At 38.3% G+C, this 19704-nt stretch overlaps 1 protein-coding gene across 1 annotated transcript in view; it reads right to left on the bottom strand.

Annotated features, from left to right (window-relative positions):
* LOC126470853 (trithorax group protein osa-like) overlaps positions 1-19704 on the bottom strand; it is a 67578-nt gene that overhangs the window by 7236 nt on the left and 40638 nt on the right. Inside the window, exons 7-11 of the mRNA XM_050098869.1 lie at positions 13683-13875; positions 9245-9416; positions 8927-9139; positions 1717-1907; positions 1341-1475 (exon numbers count right to left, since the gene is read on the bottom strand). Coding sequence (XP_049954826.1) covers positions 1341-1475; positions 1717-1907; positions 8927-9139; positions 9245-9416; positions 13683-13875 — 904 coding nt within the window. The remainder of the gene's footprint in view (positions 1-1340; positions 1476-1716; positions 1908-8926; positions 9140-9244; positions 9417-13682; positions 13876-19704) is intronic.

The raw sequence follows: 19704 nt of genomic DNA, 5'->3' as shown, positions 1-19704 counted from the left end.
CACACTATATAACATTGACCTGCTGTCTGACCGCTACTTCATCTGAAAAATTGCATATTACCTCCTTGAGCTGCTGGTAAAATTCCTTATCAACCAGTTTCAGTTGTCTGGTCATCAGCAGGTTCATCAAAATATTTATGGCATCATGTTAAGTGAAATTAAAAATCATTATCGTTAGACGATAAAACCACAAATTATTGACTGCTATCACAAGGTAATATAAGCTACATTGTAAGCTTATAAAAACTATGCTAAGTAGTGTATTTGTTCATGTTATAACTGTAATCCTCATTAATGCTGTGAACAGATTCATACCGCATACCAGATGTGCAGTACTAATCTGTTCAAAGTTTTAATGTTGGTTACGGTTATAACATGAATGAGTACACTACATAGCACAGTTTTTATAGACTGAGGATGTAATTTATATTATGGTGTAATAACAGTGAATATTCCACCGTTTTATCATCTGATGATGATTATTTTATATTTCACCTAATCTTAGGTTGTGAGTACTTTTATGAACCTGATGATGTGGGATGACAAACTAGCTGGGTAAATACAGAATTTTACCAGCACTTCAAGGTGGTAATATGACATTTTTCAAATACATTAGAGCTGTGGGACACCATCTTCTGAAAATCCACTCAATCAGCACTGTGCAGTAGTATTACGAAGACTCACAGGCAGCACATGACCTTGTCAGCTGCTAGTGTCAAGTTTCTGAAGCTCCCCATTAGTGTTCACGAGGCTGAGGGCACCCTACTAAATATCTGTAACAGGTTTATTTATTGGTCATAACACAGTACAAACATGAAAGCTTTATGTGTTTGCCAGATATGCCTACCATAGAGAGACACGCCCTCGACAGTGTTAATATTTGTTAAATGCTGACTTCAAATGCGTGCTTCGGAATCAATTTATGACTATTTATTAATAGAACAGACAAAACGAGCCATATGTGATGTAAGACCAAATGCACATACTCTTTATTATGGGCACTTCATTTAATGAAATAAAAGTACATCGACTTCACAATGTGCTGCAAAATCATTTCACGACATGACCCGAGTTTAACACAATGGTTTGGAACAGTGTCTACAAAACACTGAATGTGTTTATTTTTCAATACGAAGCAAAGACTTTGACATACTGTAATGTACAAGCCTCTTAATTTTTTTTTATAACACAGGTTGTCCTCAAGTTGTTAGCACACGAAACAAAGGCTTCTCTAAATGTCTTTCAGTATCTCGACATGGTACAAAAAGCAACACCATAAGTAGACTCATGATGTGTGTAGAAAATTCAGAATGAGTGAGAAAAAATTAGAAGCAGCGAACCTTTGAACCCGGTAGTTGCTGCATCGAATACGGCTTTCCTTCCGGTCGGAATGGAGCACGTGGGCTAACCATCAGTGGCCTTAGGAGTGAGTTTTGATTAATACCAGGAGTCTGCATACTTGGAACCCACTGCTGCTGTGCCTTAAGGAAAAAAGAAAGAAAGAAGTAAATAAGACTCTGAATAAAATACTTGTGTTACTAAAATTATTTATAGTAACATCTCTGACAGTTTCACTAACAGCTTCAATCTCAAAAAGAGTAAGAAATACACAGTTCACACAAAAATTATGGTTACGGATGTCTTCAACCATAAACAACCAACCCTATATGGGCAAAAGTGACAGAGAACATCGTAATTCAAACTGTAACACAATACCTGTTGTGGAGGCTGATACGGTGACTGTCCACTAGCTTGGTAGCGGTGCTGGTCCCACTGGCTGTTAGCTGGCTGACCAGGCTCAGGACCACCAGCTCGTTGAGCATTTTGGTTCCACTGTGGAGGCCCTTGTGGAACAGGTCCTTGTGGAGGGTACTGTGCCCGATACTGAGTGTTACCACTACTCCAGCCTACAATACAACAAATTCTCTATTTTAATCACACCACATTTAAATCAATCTCATGAGATGCATTTATGTCTCATCAAATACTAGAACATCTCACTCTAATGTGAATCCCTCCAATAACTACATACAACCAAGAATATGAGAGTTTAACCTAAGAGGCTCGTTATTAATCCTGCTGCAATGTATTTCGAATGGAACAACAAAGTGTCTGGATCTGAGGAAATTATAAAAACAGAATTGCATAACTTAGCTCTCTTAAATGTTCACTGTTAACTTTATTAATCTGAAACTGATTACAGGTTTAAATCTTTTGAAAACCAACGCAAAGTTAAAAACTAAGTAAATAAAAGTCTCCAAGGCACTAATTTTTTTTATACATTCTTACACTTCCAGTTAACATATTACTGTCCAACAAATCAAGTTTGATGAACCTACACAGATCAACATTTTTTCAGTTGCCAATTCATTCAGTCATCCCAAACACAAGAAAACATTTTTGTAACATTCCATAAAACACTAATTCTCATTTATAAGTACTGAAATGGAAAATTGTAAGTACATTTCATTGATACAATACATCTGAAAACACTTGCAAAACCACAATGAACCATGAGCTGTACGATTTATTTATATATTTTGTGTTCCGGAGAGCTGTGTTGTAGATATATCACAGGGTACTGAACATGTCAGTTTTACTGATGTGTTGTGGTATTATAAAAGTAGTACTACTATTCATTTTTAATATCTAAAGCTCAGGTTCTAACACTAAAAAACAAATTTTGCAGTTAAATAAATATTACAGAAAATGTTAATATTACAGTACATATATAATATAAAAATAAATACATTTACAACAATAAATAGACAGGATCATAAACACTCTATGGTCTAAAATGACACACACAACAGGAACTGACTTAAATTTCTTTAAACAAGAGCTCGTCTTGCCATCTGCCAAACCTAATTTGTGAAGAAAGGGCACTAAAAACCTAACAGCCACTGAAGTGCATCTCCTTCCAAACTAATGCCAAGTTTGCATGCCAAAAGTGGATATCGCCTTTTCTTCTAGATCATGATTACGATATGCTCTAGTAAGTTTGAAAAGGGGCTTTTCCCCCGAAATTACTCAGGCTGTAGATTTTGGGATATAAGGAGGCACCACAGACAAAACAGCACATGAAAAATCTGTGCTCAAGCTTAAGATGGGTTTGAACATTACAGTGCTTTAATAAATACAGAACTTTTAATGGTGGTAATGTCACCGACTTCCTACAATCTGTGAACTAACTCAACCAATCAGTTATTGGGCAGCTATAATTTAACCGGATACATTAAATGTATTCACAGTTGTGAATATGGACAACCATCAGCAGTATAACGGAATGACAACAGAGAAAATTTGTGTCAAACCAGGACTCAAACCAGATTTCCAGCTTATCGTGAGCAGTTGCCTTACCATTAAGCTATATAAGCACGACTCATGGCCAGACCCAAACTTCCACATGTTTCCAACCACGTGTCTACAACCTGCACTCGTACATTCATATGTATATTCTCGTACAGGGGAGACATTTTAGGCAAAAGTCACTTTGCCCGGTGTCAGTAGATAAATATTATATTTCAGTACCTGTGTTATTCAGAATTACAATGCACTGTTCCTTTGGACATGCATACAATGATAAGGCGACCACTTGTGGTAATCGGGAAATCCAGGTTCGAGTCCTGGTCTGGCACAAATTTTCACTGTTGTCACTCCGTTAAACAGCAATGGCTGTCCATATTTGCAGCTGCAAATACATTTAATGTATTTCATAACAGCTGTAGTCACCACAGTGTCTTTTCCTTCAGGCATGTATGAACATTTACCCAGTCAGTCACCTAGTCACATGCACAGACACCAATTTGCCTCCTTGGTTAAGGTATCAATCAGAGTTGTTGGTACAGAGGAACATACACAGAAAACAGCAAGTAGCAGGAAGCGGAATAGGACATTAGACACAGCAAAGGGTGTTGGACAAGCATGTGTAATGACTAGGGACTGGAAAATGTAGCACCTATTTTTGGCAAAATTCGTGTCCAGTTTCTTAGTTTGTAAATGACTAGACACACAAATTTAAAAGGTTGACACACTACATGAGTGCAAATAGACAAATTATTAGTTCTTTGAAATCAACTGTTAAAAAGAGTGCTGATTGGGGGCTTTTGACTGGCATGTTTGTTTTTGAAAACACTTCAACAACTTTTTCTACCGAAATGGCTTTTGTTTTCTTCATTTGGCTGTATTTATACTTTCAAAAAAGATTGTTCTGTTGCAAAGCACCAGCATTTTCTCACCAGTTAACTGAATTCCTCTCAGATTAAGGTGTTTCTGGACATTATTTGTCTTTTCTTGCCCAATCTGAAGATTAAAAAATCTGCAGACTATTAATTTCGACCTTCCGTGGGCATTCATAGCCCTACAACCCATGCTTGACAACATTACAGATAGAACTGACAAGACACTTAGCATAAGGTAAATCAATCATACGTTAGCTTGGTTTTAACATTAGAAGAATTATTTCTGCACCATCAAAAAACATTAAAGACTGTTTTCCAATCACTATAGCACAGAGGGCATTATAGGCTATAGTCACAGACGGCAGCAAGTGTAAACAGACTAGAATTTTGACCACCACAGGGGAAGGAGCAGTGTGGGGAAACAAACCCCGCATCCATTTCATTGGGCAGCAGCCTACAGCAGAACTGACACACTGTCACAGGGATTGCCGATCTCTTCTGGTGTTGTAAGAGTCATAATTGAAATCTGTGATGGAGCAGGATTAGTCACTTCACTTATTTCAAAATAAGAAAAGAAAACAATGAGTAACACACAACACAAAACATTCGGGGTAGCTACCACACAATTGCTTGTTGAAGTTGCAGAGTATTGTTAATGATACAGGCCGGAACTCTAGCGGTACATTGCAGTGTGTGTTAAACAGACCACTCAATCATCCACAATTGGCATCACACCAGATCATTGAGTGTATTGATACATCCTTGCATTTGTACACTTTGTTTTGCACATAGGTCCTTGTGCACATTATCTATCCAAATTGGGTTTCGTCATATGGTGTATAATGCCAGTGACTGCTTACATTTTCGATATTCTATGCAGAAAATACAGCCATTTCAAACTTTCGCTAACAAATAGCTCATCTGGATACAGTTCGCTATGAAATGGCATCTATTAAGTAATTTCGCATTTTGAGGCAGAATTCACATTTATTTTGGATTTATCGGAAAATGTGAATTATTCCAGTCCCAAGTAATGACTCATTATTAAAGGTACCTATTTTCTGCAAAGTGCAAAATCACAAAATTTTACAAATTATGTTCAAAATGAGTAACTGTTTATCTTTAAGAAACATCACAAAATAAATGATGAAATTGTGTGGAATCAAATCATTTGAAGTTAATGGAGTAAATTCAATTAAAGTTATGGCAATGAAATACAAATATTGATGACACTCGATTCTACACTACTTCGATACATTGAATTCAGTATTGCTAACTAAACTTCCTGCACAGGGAAGTAAAGTAAAATTAATTTTATGTGATGCTGAAATAATAGCACTGATTATGTGTGTGTTTTAAACAATATGATAAATACAGTCTTTTCTGCTGTAGGAGATGGTATTTCTTGCTCCTACAGATGAGGTAGTGGTGAAATGTACCAAACATCAATTATACCTTGATCAAATCTCATTTCTTAGGGTCTATTTCATTATTTTGTTGTTGCTGGAATCCATATCCTGATTTGTAGGTAATGGTTTGAAAAATATTGAGACAAACTGGTAGTTGTACTGAAAAATAGTTCATGAAGAACATGTCATAGGTAGAAATACAAATGATGCCAGAAATTATATTCATTATGAAGTCAAACTTGTTAAGCATCATTTCTCTCCTAAGAGAGAACTCTATCTACATGAGTGCAACAGTAAAATGTAATTTCTAGGCATTAGTTTTGAAGACAACTGGTACACAATCCTTATATCAAAGGCAAACTAATGTACCATACTCTGGAAGATATATAAATGTTGTAATGTATTTGTTTCCCAAATGAACCTACATTAAACTCAACCTGAAGACACATTTGTTTTCATAACTAGTCTCGGTGAACTATTGTGGAAGGTTACTTAACCCTTTCATTGCTACAGAGGTGCTCTTTGCATTCTGTGTTGAGGTGGCTTTTGTTAAGGCTTTACTGCTCTCCAGATGTTGGTGCCTGTGCCGAGACACAGTGTTCTATGAAATCTTTTTTCAAAAACTATTAAGTGAGAAACACTTATTTTTGTATATGTTACCTGATCCCCCTCATGCACACTAAAGCTATCAGTTGGTTTGTTGCTTGTTCCATAAAGTTTGTTAATTGCTCCACACATAAAATTCATGATAATTATTATGATGTGGAATGTGACAACAAACACATAATTTTTATCTACAACTAAATAAAAAATTGAAAATAATGGCTGCATGTTTGCCATTTACAGTTCTTCTTGATCTTCTTCTGCTTCTTTTAATGACTAATTATCTCTACTCAAGAATTGCTCTATGGTGTATAGGGAGTTATTAAGCGGAAAGCTCTTTAATCTACTTTTGGAAACACTTCTGCTATTTGTTAAACATTTTATTCCCGTACGTAGACTTTTAAAGAGCTGTACAGTTGCATATTTAATCTCTTTCTATGCCGAAGTTAGATTCATTAAAGGGTAATTTTTACTTCTAGTGTTGTATTTGTGAAGATCAACGTAACTGTAAAATTTGGACTGATTACTGATTATAAGTTTCGTAAGTGAATAAATGTGCTGTGAGGCTGTGGTTAATATTTCCAGCTGCTTAAAGAGATATCTGCAAGATTTACATGTGCACACTCCATACATAACTCTGTTTAATTTATAATGGGCCACAACCACTTTTTGCCTAGGCGAGAAGTTAGCCCAGAGTATTATCCCATATGACATCAATGAACAAGCAAAATATTTTAGCTTGCTGACTTCTACATTCACAAAGTTGGCAATTACTATTATGACAAAAGTAGCAAATCTTAAACATCTTAGCAGGTCTACAGTATGGTTTTTCCAGTTTATGTTTTCATCACATTCACACCAAACACTTTGCAATTTCCATCCCAGTTTATTATTTACTGTTGGTGTACTCAGTTAATAGAAGGGAGGATATTCTCAACAGTACAAGAGTGGGTTAAATGCATTTTTTGAAAGTTTACAGTAAGCCCATTTGTGCAAAACCATTCAGTAACTTTCACAGAAACATCATTTACCATTTTCTTTGTTGATGGTTCATTGCTTTCTTTGTTGATGGTTCATTGCTCAACTTCACAAAAATGCTTGTATTATCTGCAAATAGAATTAATTCTGCTTCCCAATGCAAATAAAATGGCACATCATTAACATGAAGCAAAAGCAGCAATGGACCAATGCTACGTCGGAATTCATCAAGCAAGCAAGAAATGGTCAATAGTTATTTACTTGGAATGTTTTTTAGAGCTCTGAGAAGCTGGATGTCAAGACATTTTGGAAAGGTTTCCTCTTAAATTCCATGCTTAACAATACACGAGCCCTTCAACTAATAGTTAATGGTGGCACAGGGACACACGAACACAAAACATATATCTGTATGGTTCTAAGCATAAGTCAGAGATGATGGATGCTCAGCTTTCTGCAAGGTATCTCGCGCCCATCCATTTTGCCCTTCTATACAGAACCAGAAAAAATTATCACTGAGTACTGTAATTACCCGTGTTACTCAATTCTATTTACTTTCTATGCAGTTCCATATAATGCGGCAATAAACTGGTGTAACTGTAACGTATAGTATTTCATATTTCCAAAATTAGAAAATTAATCCCTTGATATATTGACTTTTCTTCACAAACTGTTCCAAAAATGTATTTTATTATTAATGAAAATAGCTTTTGAAGTAAGTGTGACTTACAAATTTTTGAAGATCACTGTTAATAAAATCCAGAATATACTTGTGCACTGGACTTTCACTGAAGTATCCTGAATCATAAAGTCATTTTGTAGTTTGTGTGTAGATATGGAATCAAATCATGTGTTTCACAGTGTGTCCCTTTGAATGGAAATATTGGTGGAGCTAGTCACAGTACAGTATAAGTATTTATCTCGTACCACTGGTGAGTACTTGTCAGTCATCTGTTCAACTTTTATCACTTTCAGTCTCCAACGAAATAACATCACATACTACTTCACTTTCTGGGGTGCTAAATTCAATGTCAAACTTAGGATCACTGTACAGCCATCCATTTTGAAGTACCCAAAGCTACAAACAGTAAAGGTGATATCCATTGGCAAACAACTGAACCAGAACACAATATCTAGGCTACAAATACGGGCCTGGATGCCCCCTAGTGGCCGAACACTTAACTACCCATGCTGAAACGGATGTAAGCAAGGCTTTACTTTTTCAGAGGTCTGTTCTTAAGTTGCTGGAATACACTTGGGATTTTAAGTTTTTGTCAGAATAATAAAAACTAACTCTGGCTTTATGTTAAAGTGTTAAATTTTTGAAATCAAGTATTGCCTCTCTATAGTTTCTCATTTGTAACTAATGAATTATTTTCATTACATACAACAAATAGAAGATGTTTGGGTTGAATCAATACAACTGACAAACTGTGGTTATCAAAAATTAAGTCTAATATACATGGCACAAAAAAATCCCAGAAACAAATAATTCCTGGCTGTTACACCACAAAGTAAAGGGAAAAACAAAGATGATGATGATATGTCCACAATATCAAATTATGAAACTTTACTGTCACTTTAAAACATGAGGAATATCACATAAAATAGCTAAACAGAGGGAGAAAGTTCATATTGTCCTCATAAGCTGGGGAGAGACCCCTAACAGCACCAAGAACTATGTGACTTAGCTTGTTTTTCCTGTCCCCAATCTTTAAACTTTTAAGAACCCTCCAAATTACAGTGCTTACCACTTACCGTATATAGAAGGCCTTTGTTGACTATATGGTGGATAGGGAGACTGCTGTGGGTCTTTTGCAAAATCTGGATGCCTTCTAGGGGTCTGTGGAGCTGGAGGTGGCATTGATTTACTATGAGGGCTTCCAGGATACATCTGACCACCTGGGCCAGTTGCAGTAGCTGCTTGTTGACCAGAATATACCTGTTGGCAGTATTTACTTTCAATTGTAACTATTTTTCACAAACAAATATCAAATAACAACACAAACTGTAACAAAACTATAACTTCTGTTTCTTCATGAATAACATTTAAAAAAAAAAGTGTTTATACATTACTGTTCACAAGCTCCTTGCTGTTAACTGCACTAATTATTCCTGGTAATGACCTGCAATTGTGCTGTACGTTTTCACACTTTCCCCTTATTAGAAACAGTACATCAGAATCATAACATTTTTGTATCAGTGAGAATGTGATCTCATATCTACCTGAATAATAACTATGAGGAAGCTAAAAAGATATAAATAATCCCCAATTATACATAATGTACAGACAGTGTATGTATAAAATAAAAAAAATTAAAATACACATTTGTTTATGACGACTTGAAATTTTCAAACTCTATTCAGAATTAGGTAGGGGTGGGCTTTTAGCTTAAAACTTGTTGGCAGAAAAGTAACAAGTATGCTTTGTGTGTCCCAGAATGTGTTATAAATTCATATTGGGAAGAAATTCATATTGGGAAGAAATTCAAATTGGTGTTCAAGAAATCATAAAATTTATATGAAGTGTTGTTATCTGCAACAATTTCAAAGTAGGAATCACATGAATTCAAGTGATCAAATCTCAAGAACTTTGTTTTAGAATATTAAGACTGTTAATTTTTACATTTCAACTGAGGTTTTTGCACATAATGAAGCCTAACGAGATAATAATATTGTTGGTTTCAACTGAGAATACTGTATTATTAATCTCGAGGGTGGAAGTGTTGCAGGCATATTGTCCTCCTTAAGGCAGAGTACATTACACTGTTTATTCAAATAACGGAAAACCTAGGATGAGATGATAACAAATAAAGAGTTATGATAGATAGCTACTCACTACACAATGGTGGTGGTGAGTGGAAGACAAGCACATTGAAAGAAGACTGCTACATACTATCAATGAATGCCCAGAGGGGGCAGTGGCAGTGTGTGTGTGTGTCTGTGGGGGATGGGGAGGAGGAGAATTTGTTGCCTACATCTGACAAAGGGAATAGTTTGATAGCTGATATTACAAAGAGACTCAAAAAGTATGTTTCATAATATAATTGCAGTCTAAGTATGTTTTCTTGAATGTTCCACTACACTTCAAAGTGACACAGATACACGATATTTTTCAACATCATCAATTCTCTGTAAATAATGATCAGAATGTTCTGTCTGTCAGTCAGTCAGTCCCTCGACAACAGATATCTGCTCCTCTGTTATGAAGCCATTTGAGCATTATTGTGTGAACATCCTCATCATCGGAAAATCTGTGACCGTTTCAAATCAGTTTGTCAATTGCTTGGACATTGTCATCTGTAGTAGATGCCACTGGTCATCCTGCCCTATCAGCACCATTCACACCCATGCGGCCTTGGTCACATTGTAAGCACAATTTTGTTATGGCTGGATGCAACACTGCATTTTGTCCATATACTACCAGAATTTCAAATTGCATTTGTGAGAAAATTAGACTTTTATCCATAAGATTTTTACAGACTCAAGTACTAAGACTTTGCAGCTTTGGAGTATGTTTACAGTTTCCGTGCCATTTCACTTCCACACTGTGATGCAGTTGTTATCCATACCCCAGTAGAACAGTGTCTGCAGGACATCTAGAACATGTACTCTCTTTTGACAATGTGCCATTCTTGTTGCACAATAGTCTTAACATGGGACAACCAGTGTAACTTACTATTTCAAGTACCCTCGTATATAGTAGGCCTCTTTCAGTGTATGTCTCTGCACTTCAAAGCCTCCTCTATGTAGTGAATACTGACCTATCCCATTACATATTATTATTACACTGTTTATTGACAGTTTTAAAAATGCAGACTGATGGTAACATCAGGTATGTATGTAAAAGATTTCACATAGTGTTTCCTACATCAAGTGCAAATAGAAATTTGTGTCCAAAGTGATTGTTTTTGTATCGTATACTTCTATCATATCAAGTGACATATTCTGTGTAGTTTACTCATGAGGTAACATGCAAGTCAGATTACATCCTAAGAAGAACATTCTTTACCATGAAGTCCTAATAACTGTAAATGTAAACATTTTTGCTTCTCTCATCTATAAAAAGAACAAAACTAATGAACTTATGCCACAGTAGAGTTCCATCAGAATATCAACAGAACTACGGCAACTTTTGATTACCCAGAAATAACTGTGTAGAAGGAGCAAAACTAAAACAAGTTGTGAAATTCGATTTTTTAAAAAACCTATGATCTGTAGAAGGTTGACGTGTTTTCATGATTTTTACTGTATATACTAACTACCCTTAATTATTATTATGTACCAATGACGAGTACATTAAACAGTAAATTATCAACTGCAAATACACATTTTTTATAATAAAATTTCAACTATGTTGAGACACACTGTGTGGAAAGTTATCTGTTCAATGACAAGTACACACACTATTCTTCTTCATTCTTACAGTAAGTTTACCTGTAATGATAATGTAAATGTGTGACTTTCAAAGAGCTTACTACAGAGAAATTATTCTATTCAACATAATTAGAAAATTACCTTTCAATGGACAACAGAAATTTTCTGTTGACATGTTGTATTTAGTTCCATCTGCACATGGAGGGCAGAGAGGGGGGGGGGGGGGGAATGATAATACATTCCCAACTACTGTCTTATTTTCTCTCCAATTTTAAAACCTTCTGCCAACAGTCCATCCGACACTGCATTAGAAGCAACTTCAAGAAATGTAGATTTTTTTTTATCTCCCCTCTGAGTTTTTAAAAATGTAGACCTCTCAGGCTGAGCACTAATTTAGCTTAAGTAGCTTCAATGTATCATTGACATTTATTTGTAAGAGTCTTGAATAAGTAATGGGTGTGCTCAGAGTTTTGGAATGCCACAGGCAAAGTCAGCATTTTGGTAGACATCATCACTGCTCCTCTACAACCTTCTTTTGATTTGCTCTCTTTGTACCATTCAACTTTGTTCCGTAAAATGTTAAAGAAACCTGCCAGTATTACCATTACATCTGAAAGGGGCTGGAAAATCTCAAATGAGTGAACTTCAAAGGGAAGCTAAAACTTCGAGAAAAGTGTATGCCATGTATCACTGATGTTTTGATAAGAAATGATTGAATATGCACTGAGTAATGTAACACTACATGAACTCTATTGATAAAAGGCCATGCACAGTACTTCTATAACATAAATATATAATAATGTGTCTATGTACATACCAGCTGTACTATATTGTTATGCACTGTGCAGTATCTGTAGCATACCATACAAACAGGTGTGAACAGTATTGCATGATGTGGTATTGGTACAATCAGGCCCAAAACATACAATATTTATAATGACAAGAAAAACAAATTACAGAAGACACACAGTTTCACACGTGCACCAAGTGATTACAGTCATGAAGATCCACCTTCCTCTTGGTTGAAATGTGAATTCACTTCATGATCTGTGCTTAGTCAGTGAAAACTTAATGAAGCACAATTAGATGCAATTTTAATATACAATACTGATTTGGCAATGAGGCACTCAAATACAAAGTCAGTAGTTTGACACACAGGATATCAGTCTAAAGAATGTGACAAACGAGGGAGCAAATCATATCACAGAATTAAAGAATTTAAAAGAAAGGCAGCTAATAAAAACTGAAACTGTTAGTGTTACAATGCTGTCCTATGAAACCAGCCGAGGCTGTTATAAAACTGTAGCTACATATATTTTATAATGGGTTATACTCGTGTCTAAATTAACCAATCATGAAACACTTATTAAGAAAATGTGGATGGAAATCTCGGAAGTCTCAAAATTAAAAGTTTTGGGCACCACGTACATCTAGACAAACATTGCAGTAAACCTTTTAGAGATCTGAAAAATTGGGGGCTGTTGAACTTGCGGTAAGACTGTTTGGAAGTTAAAAATTTTCAGTAACTGCAATACAGGCTGTAACAACATTTACAAGGCTTAAATAGAACTACTCAAGAAAGAATATACAATCCCTTAATTGTCTATGTCCTCAATGAGAAAGTTACAAGGCACAGTAACACAAATGGTACAATTATGTATGGATGAAAAGGGAAACCATATAATTTAGATATCTCACTCAACATAGAACATAATTACACATATACTTAAGAAATGGTATGACACACTCATGCATTTACAATTTCTGTGGCATAGCATTTGGAGCTGTAAAACCTTATGTGATGTAACAAAATATTTAATATTGCATTGCTTCCTACAATTATAATCACTGACTAACATGACACAGTGATTAGTGTACCACAGGTACATTCATCCACCCAAATATTGGTTACACATGGTTGCCGTAAAAAGCTTACAGTAAATGGAGGGATGATTTACTTGAAAAGAAACATCCCACTCCATTTCCATATTTATCTTCTGTCATCTTCTTTACAGTTGTAGGTATTCAAAAATACATCGCATTGATCCAGAAAATGTAAATGAATATCAGCATTGTTATTTCTTTCACATTTTAATGAAGAAGTATGATTTACTTTTATACAAATGACTATAATTACCGGATCTTGACGGTAATAGTCTTGCTGTGGTGGATACCCTGTGGGTTGCTGTGCTGGTGGTCCCATAGGTGGAGCAGGATAGCCAGTACTTGAAGGATAGCCAGGTGGCTGTCTGGGCCCCCCGTACCGGTTGTGTCCAAAGGGATCTTGACCACCAGCCGACTGCTGCGTCCCTCTACCTTGTCCATAACTCCTGAAAATAATAAAAGACTAATTGCAACACATTATTTTCCTAATTACAATGCCACCAACTGTTACCTCAATATAGATTCTCACATTTGCTCAATTTTAGACTACTGCCAGCCTATTCTCTGATAGAACAAATGTTCTTGCTAAGCCAAAGACAATATGCAATAGACCCAAATGAAAATTTAATATTCTCTTGTTTTTACTTTCACACAAAGGTAGGTGTGTGTGTTTTTTTTCTCTTTTTTTTTTCTTTTTGGAGCTTACGGGTGCTCAGTGTTGAGGCTATCAGTGCCCTTACATATTTTGAAAGAAACAAATATGATTAAAATGTCCAAAATTGTTGTCTAACAGTGTGAAGGAAACCTATAAAATGACACTCATTCACTCACTCCCATGCCACTCACATGGAACCACACAATCACCATGTCTCACAGGAATTAATACAATGGAGAAGGGTGAAAGGCACCATTCCTGGGATTAAAATAGAAGTAAAACCACAGAAGAGCTAAAGGAAAGGCACAGGGAAAAGTGACTGGTCGACCACTTACAAAAACATGAGTGACCCAGTCATCCTGTTAACAGATTAGGAACATCATCCTAAAATTTTTGGAAACACATTGGAGATATCACAACATCTTAAAACTCTCAAACACATTCCTTTCAATGTCACTTGAAACAAAGGGGACATCTGCTGCTGCCGCCCTCTGGTCTAAAAATAAAACATAATCTAGTAAAATGTGGTGCACAGTCATCTGTATGCTACAGGTAGCACACACTGGAGGATCCTCTTGGCAGAGCAAGAAGCCATGCATCAGAGGATTGGCCTATGTGAAGACAAGTAAGCAGGACTTCATCCCGTCTTTGTGGCCAAAGCTTATTACCAATCACTTCCACCCACCCAATCATCTTCCACTGTTGTGGATTGGCAAGACAGCCAACCCACTATGAGAGGAAGCCGAAAGGCACACGTTTTAGCTCACGCAGGCTGGCATGAGGTCTGGAACAGGTCAAGGAAATGAGACTAACAAAAAATGAACGTAGCTGCTGGAATACTTAACTTTAATCCATAAATGGTGAACATCACTCTTGACAGTACATGTCTTACAGCATCAATAGTAACTGGTAATGGCGCTTTGCTAGGTTGTAGCAAATGATGTAGCTGAAGGCTATGCTAACTATCGTCTTGGCAAATGAGAGTGTAATTTTTCAGTGAACCATCACTAGCAAAGTCGGCTGTACAACTGGGCGAGTGCTAGGGAGTCTCTCTAGACCTGCCGTGTGGCAGCGCTCGGTCTGCAATCACTGATAGTGGCGACACGCGGGTCCGACGTATACTAACGGACCGCGGCCGATTTAAAGGCTACCACCTAGCAAGTGTGGTGTCTGGCGGTGACACCACACACACAACTCTACTTAAACAGCGAGGTGATGGCATGCAGGGGGATAGCACACTGAAATAACTGAAGATCGCTCCATGCCTCCTTGACTGCTACATCCGCCCTTTTGGTCCCCTCAATACCCATGTGTCCTGGTACCCAGCAGGACACCTCCTTCCCCACCCAGCCATTGTAATTGATGGAGGATGTCCTGGATATTTTGGCCTACTTTATCTGCTGGATACGAGCATTGTAGAGAGTCCAGAGCATTCAGAGAATCTGAACAAACAAGGAACTTAGCAAACTAAGCACACCTCATCTGCTCCAGTGCCCACAAGATCGTGTACAGTTCCGCATCAAAGACAGTAGAGTCTCAAGGCAGTTAAACCTTGAGGACACTATCAGGGAAAACAACAGAGCAAACAATGGGGCCCCTGTTTCAACCCATCCAGAAAGACAGCTGTAGAGCTGTGGCGCTCAGTTAAAATGGCAGAAAATATAGTATTTAAACATATGCAGGAGTGCAATCTCTCCTGTACTGTACTAATTCTAAAATTACCCTGGGACTATGCAATGATGACAGTGGCAGGTAGTTAAAATCCTGGATTTGAGGACTTACGTTTCCCATATTAAGTGACTCCAGCACACACTGCACGCAGATTGCAAATGGCACTGTTGCTCATAGACGATTAGAGAAAAGGTGTTCCAAAGGTGGACGAGCAACAGTATTGTATGCAAGTGAATTTGGAGTATGAGGCTGGTCCTGCAAGCACCTGTGGCCAGTCTAATCCCCTCAAGATGGATAGCATCAATGATATTCAGATAAGAAGGCCTCACTGAGCTGTACAATGTGCATCCACAGTCAAAGCGTGAACACACAAAAGCCCTATAAAACTAAACAGATGTGCCCTGTCTGCTCCCCAACACCTGTAGCTAATGCACTTTATGATATTGAGTGCTTTCTGGGTTCTGGGTTTCAGCTCTCTGAGGTGTGGTAACCATAACAGTTTGGAGTCAAAAATGAGGCCCAGAAACCTGACTGAGTCTTTCAAATGTAAAATGGTGTCTGCCATATGCAAGTCAGGTAAATTAAAAATACTATGATAATGACTAAAATGAAAACACATACACACTTTTCTGCAGAAACCTGAAAACCTCTCTGTGCAGACCACTCCTACAACTTAGAACTACTTAAACCTAACTAACCTAAGGACATCTCACACATCCATGCCCAACGCACGATTTGAACCTGCAACCGTAGCGGTCGCGTGGTTCCAGACTGAAGCACCTAGAACCATTTGGCCACAAGGGCCAGCTAGTTACATCTGACAGGGCACGACTGCAACACTGGAGGAGTAACAAATAAATAGCAAAATCATCCACAAATAAGGAGCACATACAGGACTCCTTACCATAGACATGATTCTGTTTAAAGTACAGCAAAGAGAGTAACACTTGAAACACTGTCCTTAGGAACACCATTATCCTGCACAAAATGATCCAACAGCATGTCACCAACTTGGGATCTAAAAAAAGCACTTAAGACAGTAAAGACTGCATGGAGATCTGGAGATGGCTACAAACGCCTCATTGATGGAGCTGCATGACAATACTTTCTCCAAGTAGTATCATACATCTTACTTATATCAAAGAAGATATCAAGTCAGTGATGTACTGTAAGTAAGCCTGCTGAATAGCCGTCTCCAGTACGGCAAGGTTGTCAACAGTGGACTGAAATCTGGAATTCACACCAAGCGTGATTAAGGAATTACCTGGTCTCTAACAATCAGACCTGACGACAGTTAACCATTTGCTCCAGGGTCTTTCCTACACAGCTCATTAAGGCGACACTCTGATAACTACTGGTACATGTGTGGTCTTTTACTAGTTTGAGGAGAGGTAGCAGAATTGCTTCTCTCTAGGAGTTGGGAAAGTTTCCTGTCTGCCATATAAGATTGAAACATTCGAGAAGGATTTCCTTTGATGCTGCTGGCAAATGTCGAAGTATGCAGCACTAGATTTGGTTGTGACCGGGTGCAGTATCTTGAGTTTCAGGCAGTGCTAATTCCAGGTCCCACATGGCAAGAGGCCAGTTGAAAGCCTCAAAATTGTGGAATCTGAAGTCCATATTGTCCCTCTCTGCAGTCACACAGTAACGGTAGATCACTGGATCCCAGCTGGAATTGGTAGTAGTTGCTGTAAAATGCTCTGCCATTGTCTGAGTGATGACACCAGGCATTGTTTGGAAAACACCCTCATTTCAGCACTGCTGCTATTGGTAAACAACTGTGCCCCAGAAAATCCTCCCGATGGCTGTCCATACCTCTGTAGAATATGTGGAACCGTTGATGGAGCCCGGGAACACTTGCCATGACCTTTCCTTGCTCTCCTTAATTACGTGTTGAGCCTTGGCTCCTGCAACTTGAAAGGCTGTGAGGTTGCTTGCTGTTGTGAGGCATTTAAACCATCGAAGAACAGCATGCCACACCCAGACTGCTGAACAACACTCATCAGTCTACCAGCACACAGGCTGCCTCCTAAGATGACCTGAAGACTTTGGAACGGAAAGTCAGCAGGATCACTCGTCTGATGTGTGATCCACTCATTTCTGGACACTGTCATGGTGTTCAAACACAACCAGCTGACTGAACAGTGTACAGTTAGCCCTGCTGCCCATCCATTTCGGTGATTTCTGTTCAAGCAATCCATTTCCAGTGGGTGAATCCACGCTGAGAAGTGGTCACCGGAACAAAGGTCATCAGTTGCTTCCCACTGTGTTGAGACTGCAATGGCTGGAGAGCAGAAAAAGAGGTCATTGTCTGAGGACAAGCCAGTAGCAGCTGATAGAAGAGTAAGACTGCCTGTGTTGAGGATGCACAGCTCCTGAGATATCATGAGGTTCTCCAAGTTTCGACCCCTGGGACAAGTATAGTTCAAGCCCTATAATACATTATGGGCATTGAAATTAATCAGTAGCAGAAACAGGCAGGGGAGTTGTGCAATAAGACATATAAGCCTCAGAGTCTATCACATCCTGTAGAGGTAGATACAGGGAGCAAGACAGTGATCTTATCACCCATGTGAAGAGCAACAGCTACTGCTTCTAGACTGGTAACCAAGGAGAGAGCAGAGGATTGATAGGATTGATGTGCGTTACTGACAAAGACAGTAACCCCAATCTTGGCTCTTTCCCATGTCAGGTGAGGGTACAGCCCAGTAGCACAGGGGCACCAGTGGCCTTGAATTGTGTTTCCTTAAACACAAGCACAGGGAGTGTGCCTTTGTAAGGAATTTCGGTTCCTCCATGTGTGTCCTGAACACATTAAGTTTTCGTATGTCCATCCTTCTGACTGAAGGTTGGAGGGAATTCGGTCATCCACTTATGTAATAAAATGGAACACCTCAGAAGCTATGTTGGCATTTTTGGGTTGGAGACACATCAATGTTATAGTCTATGGAAACCAGTTCAGAGATGTCTGCCACTGATGGGATTGTGTATACGATTGGAGTTAACCCCCTTGGAATCAGTTAAGGCCTGAAGATCGTATATTGAGTCACCAAAACTGGTAACTGTATAATAAATAACATCAAAAGGACGACTGCAGGTGTCACATTTTATAACATTATATGAACCCATTAATGTTCCACTTTTAGATGGGAGCCGTCTATCATGAGGTAACACTTTCACCCTAACTTTTGGCCTGGGAGGGGAGCCCACAATGGGTGGAGCTCAGTCTTTGGTTGAGATGGTTGTCCCTGTCTCACATCAAGGTCCATAGCCTCCAAAGAAGAGTCAAAACAGGTGTCTGAAAGGATGACATCAATACTGTCAGACTGTGTACTTCCCATCCCCACCAGTGGACAATTCTTTGCCTTCAACTTTGATTTTTTGGTCCGAGGAGGCAACTGCAGAAGTGGTAGTGTCAGTACTGGACAGTGGACCAGACTGAGTCTTTGGAGGGGCAGGACTTCTGCATTGTCAGCAACCACGCTTTTTCTGAAGTTTTGGAGGGAGGGACAGGCTTCAAAATGACTGCAGCAGCACAAGTACATTGACCAACGCAGGTACTAGTGCTGATAGTAGCAACCTCTGTTTGCATAGCAACATCAGCTGTTTAGGAACTGAAACAAAGGAGGTACAAGTAGTGAACATTGGTGGGCGGCATAGCTTTATTATTTTTTTGGCCTCATTATATGGAATGCATTACAGAGTCTTATGCTTTCGCACCTTTTGTTCTTCAAGGTATACACTACAATCCTGACTCCAGACACAGTGAGCCCCAGAGCAGTTCATACACTTCAAAGGAGATGTAAAAGCGACTCTTCATGGGCAGCCTTACCACATTTTCCCAAAGTGGCTTCTCCACGACTCCCACAATTAGTATGTCCAAAGTGCTGGCATTTGAAAGAAGGCATTGGGTTGGTGACATAAGGCCGCATGTTTAGATGAAAGAAAT

The sequence above is a fragment of the Schistocerca serialis genome, chromosome 3 (genome assembly GCF_023864345.2).
Source record: "Schistocerca serialis cubense isolate TAMUIC-IGC-003099 chromosome 3, iqSchSeri2.2, whole genome shotgun sequence".
Lineage (NCBI taxonomy): Eukaryota > Metazoa > Arthropoda > Insecta > Orthoptera > Acrididae > Schistocerca > Schistocerca serialis.
This window is presented reverse-complemented; position numbering and strand designations above follow the sequence as displayed.